The following is a 4,253-nucleotide window of genomic DNA, read 5'->3' as shown; positions in this document are numbered from 1 at the left end:
GGATAAAGTCCCCATTTTCCTTTTATTTTTTTCTTGGTCTTCACTGTGCATGATTTTCTAGTCTCCTTTGTACCCTTTATCCTCTCTTCTGCATATTCCTGCTGCCAAACACTTGCACTGCATCTCCCTTCTCCCTTGTGGAGAGCTATAGCAAGGAACCCACCAGAAGGCAGCTGATGGCCGATTCGCCCATCACTGCCAAGTATGAGACTCTTTTTCTCTCATCCTTCACAGAATGTTTAGAGGTTCTCCAGTGACAGTCCAGGTTTTCACTGAGATTTCTAGCTTGGACTGGAGTTTGAGCGTCCATCCATGTAGATTCCCCAGTGAGGAAGGCTCAGGTAAGATTCCAGAGCAGAATTTTCTCAGAATACCTACCCCAAATCCCACATTCTCAAGATGGCAACCTCTACTCTCTAAATTCCAGTTCCATATGGATTAGCTCTTATGACCACATTCAGAAACAGTAGAATAAAATCTAGAAAAAGAATTGGTATGTGCACACACATGACCATTCTTTCACTAGTCAGTACTTCCTTTTCTGAAAACAAATTTGTATAGGAAGTTAACTCATTGTGTGAATATGATCAGTTATCAATAGCATTCAGCTAAGGGCCCTCATTGGTTTCTCAAGATGGTTATGGACTATAGGTAAACCTTTTCTCATGCAGTATTCTCAGAATACCAGAATATAAGTATATATGTGTTAACATTTATTAATATTAATACAATTAAATATATAAAATATTAGTGTAATTTAAATTTATTATTTCTTTTTTCCACAGGGAGAATATTTTATCTTTCTTGTCCAAGAACCAAAACCAAGCTAGGAAAATACCAAGTTAAGGAAATATACAATAGAGTCCCTGAATATCCTGTATCAACAGAATCATACTTAACTACACCATAACTTTTTCATAGCATTTTTCACTTCCACATTCCTCAGTGTATAGATCAGAGGGTTGAGCAAGGGTGTCCCAATTGTGTAAAACACAGCCACCATCTTGTCTATTGGAAAGGTAGTTGCTGGGCGTGTGTATATGAATATACATGGACCAAAAAATAAGACAACCACAATAAAATGGGAAGTGCAGGTGGAAAGAGCTTTTCGCCTTCCTTCTGCACTGTGGTTTCTCAGAGAGCACAAGATGACAATGTAGGAGACAAGTAGAATTATGAAACTCACCATGCATATGGCTCCACTGTTGGAAACAACTAGCAAGTTTATCACATAAGTGTCCATGCAGGCAAGTTTCAACAAGGGCTGCAAGTCACAGACATAGTGGTCAATCACATTGGGGCCACAGAAAGGCAATCTCAAAGCCAGGAAAAGTTGTGCTGAAGAGTGGATACAGGATCCCACCCAGCTCAGAATCACCAGCACACAGCAGACTTGGCGGCTCATGATGGTTGTGTATCGCAAGGGCTTACAAATGGCTACATAGCGATCAAAAGCCATGAGGATGAGCACAAAGATTTCCATGCACCCAAAGAAGTGGGCTGCAAAGACCTGAGTCATGCACTCATTGTAGGAAATGGTCTTCTTTTGAGATAGGGCATCCACGATCAATCTGGGGGCTGTGGTTGTAGAGAAGCAAGCATCAGCAAAGGAGAGATAGAATAGGAAGAAGTACATGGGACTCCCAAGGGTCCTGCTTGTTTTAATAGTCACTACAATGAGAAAGTTCCCCAACAGTGTGGCAAGGTAAAGCATCAAGAAGACCGCAAATATTGCTTTCTGCTTTCCTGCATCCTGTGTCAACCCAAAGAGAATGAATTCAGTCACACTGCTATTCATCACCATACTAGTGGCTGCAAGTAAGGTTCACTTGACAAGTGTTTAATCTGCAAAGAGAAGATAAGACGAGACATGGGAAGACTAGTGGGCTGACCAAGGAATTCCTTCTTTTTGTTTCATGTTATGTTACCTCCAGCTACCTTTAATCCTCTATGAATTTCTGTAAATCTGGAGAAGTCCAAGCCTTTCCCAGATCCATCTATAGATTTAGAAACTAACTGCATTGCAACAAAACCTTTGCATTTGAAGAATAAAATTTAAATGTTTTTTTTTTTTTAATTTTGATTCCTACCAAGATTGAACATGGAAGAACTTGTACTTTTTGGCCAAGTGACTTAAATGCCTTGAAATGTATCTTTCATATGAAAAACGGAGTCAAATACTGGTCCTACCTTACCCTAAGTTTCCCAATGGTTAAAAAAAATTACATTACATATACACACATATAGTTCATGCATTATGTTTTTTTCTTTTTTTTATCTACATGCTTTGAAATCTGAAAAACACCACTCCAATATAATTAAGCACTGATATTGTTGGAGAATCCTTCCTGAAGAAAATATTCTCACTTCGGTTCACTCATGTGTGGGTTCTTGACTCCTTCATCTCTGACCCTGTCAGTATCTTGGATGAAACATGCTTTACAAAAATCTATTTTTACAATCTTTTGCTTACATCTCTTGTGTTCAATGTCAACTTCATTGATGGTTGTTATGTAACAAATATCTGTAGAACATTGAGGTTGTCAAAACTGAAGAAAAATCCCATTTACCCTCTTTACTATACTCTTAAACTGAACTCGAGAACATGGAGAATCTCTGCATATGAATTCAATGTGGTATAAAATTCCTAACAATGCCTATAATCTAATGTAGTCTATCATCTAATCTAGTGTTTTGACTTCTATATGTTTCTTTTTACCCTGAATTCCCCAGGATAATTCTTTTAGAAATATCATTTGAAAAATATTTCATAATTCTAATCTAGTACTCTCTGATTTTTCTATTTCATGTTCTTGCTCTTAGCATATGTAGTTTCTCATTGAAATCGTATATCATTTTCTGTTCTGGTTTTGATTTGAAATTATTATACAGCTCTTCTCATATTACTATACTTCCCATAGTTTGTTTATTTAATTATGTGACATTATATAAATTTTTCTAAATGACATTTATTTGACCCTTACCCATTGGGAATATTGATATTGCTTCCAATTTATACTCTCACAAGTAACAATTTTGAATAATTGATATATGAAAACATGATATTGCCCCACACTCTAAAGATTATCATTGCTATTGATAATTCTAAAATGTTTTTCAGTATTTTGTGTCCATTTATTAGCTATTTTTTATTGCAGAATAATTCATGACTATCATTAATTCTTCCAAGTATACAGAAGAATAAGAGAAGAAAATTAAAATCTGTCTCCAAATTATTGAGGCTATCATCCTACTCCACAGATATAACCCCTTTTGCTTTTTTATATGCCCTTTAAGAAACATTCTATCAGTATCCTTGCATGTGTATCTCTACAACTGTTTTCTATATACAAGTATGGCCAATATTTCAAGGTTGATGATTTTGTAGAAAAGCTGAGGAACATCCAGACAAACAGAAAAATTACTTTGTGACATTATCTTATTTTCTCACTTGGTTAAGATTGTGGAAAAAATGTATTTTATTATGTGCATATACTTCTTATCACAAATCACGTTTTATATTTTTACTTTATTTTGTACAAAAATACTGCTATTCTGAGAATTTTTCATCTTTTGTCAGTTTATATTTTGTAATCTTGATATTTTATCTGGAATAGGTATTAATCTAGCAAAATAATTACATTCTTGGCCAAGAACAGAGTTGCTAGAATCAGATGCCTTGAGTTCAAATACCATCTCCAATATTAACTGCCTTAAAAAAGCAATTTTAAACATAATCATGGTACCTTTCCAGATAAAATGAGAAAAAAAAATCTGACTCATAAGAAGTAAGTAATAAGTAAGATATTTGGAGTCGTGCATACGTAAGAACTTAATTACATAATATTGCATAATAGTTGCATAATAAGTAAGTACTATGTAAGTTCCAGGCTCTGCCTCTTTTACTATTAAAATTTTACCTTTTCTCATTTTCTGTGATGTCTTTCTTTTCATATAGTCCAAGTCGTCAATTTCTCCATTTTAATTTATTCTCATTTCAACACATTTTAAAATTGTACTATCTATGCTTTTCTCTCATAATTTTATAATTAACTTTTATTTAAATATTGAATCACAATTATATCACAATGGAGTTATTGTAAAGAATGGACAAAATGCTCCCCTGATTGAAATTCTCTAATACGAGTTTTAAAATCAATGTAGATGGAATTATTCATTATGTAAGGCACTTTGTGATTGGTATTAGAAAAATACAAACCATCTGCTTGAAAAGAGTACAAATTCCCAAAGGA

At 34.5% G+C, this 4,253-nt stretch overlaps 1 protein-coding gene across 1 annotated transcript; it reads right to left on the bottom strand.

The window, feature by feature from the left end:
- Window positions 1–895: 895 nt before the first annotated feature.
- LOC116859342 (olfactory receptor 4C11-like) lies at window positions 896–1,804 on the bottom strand. Its single transcript, XM_032844563.1, has one exon. It carries the CDS (start codon window positions 1,802–1,804, stop codon window positions 896–898), a length of 909 nt encoding a protein of 302 aa, XP_032700454.1.
- Between the last annotated feature and the right edge of the window lie 2,449 nt (window positions 1,805–4,253).

This window comes from Lontra canadensis, unplaced genomic scaffold, assembly GCF_010015895.1.
Source record: "Lontra canadensis isolate GAN:19392208 unplaced genomic scaffold, GSC_riverotter_1.0 scaffold154, whole genome shotgun sequence".
Classification (NCBI taxonomy): domain Eukaryota; kingdom Metazoa; phylum Chordata; class Mammalia; order Carnivora; family Mustelidae; genus Lontra; species Lontra canadensis.
Note: the sequence above shows the minus strand (reverse complement) of the source record. Positions and strands in the feature narration are given on the sequence as shown.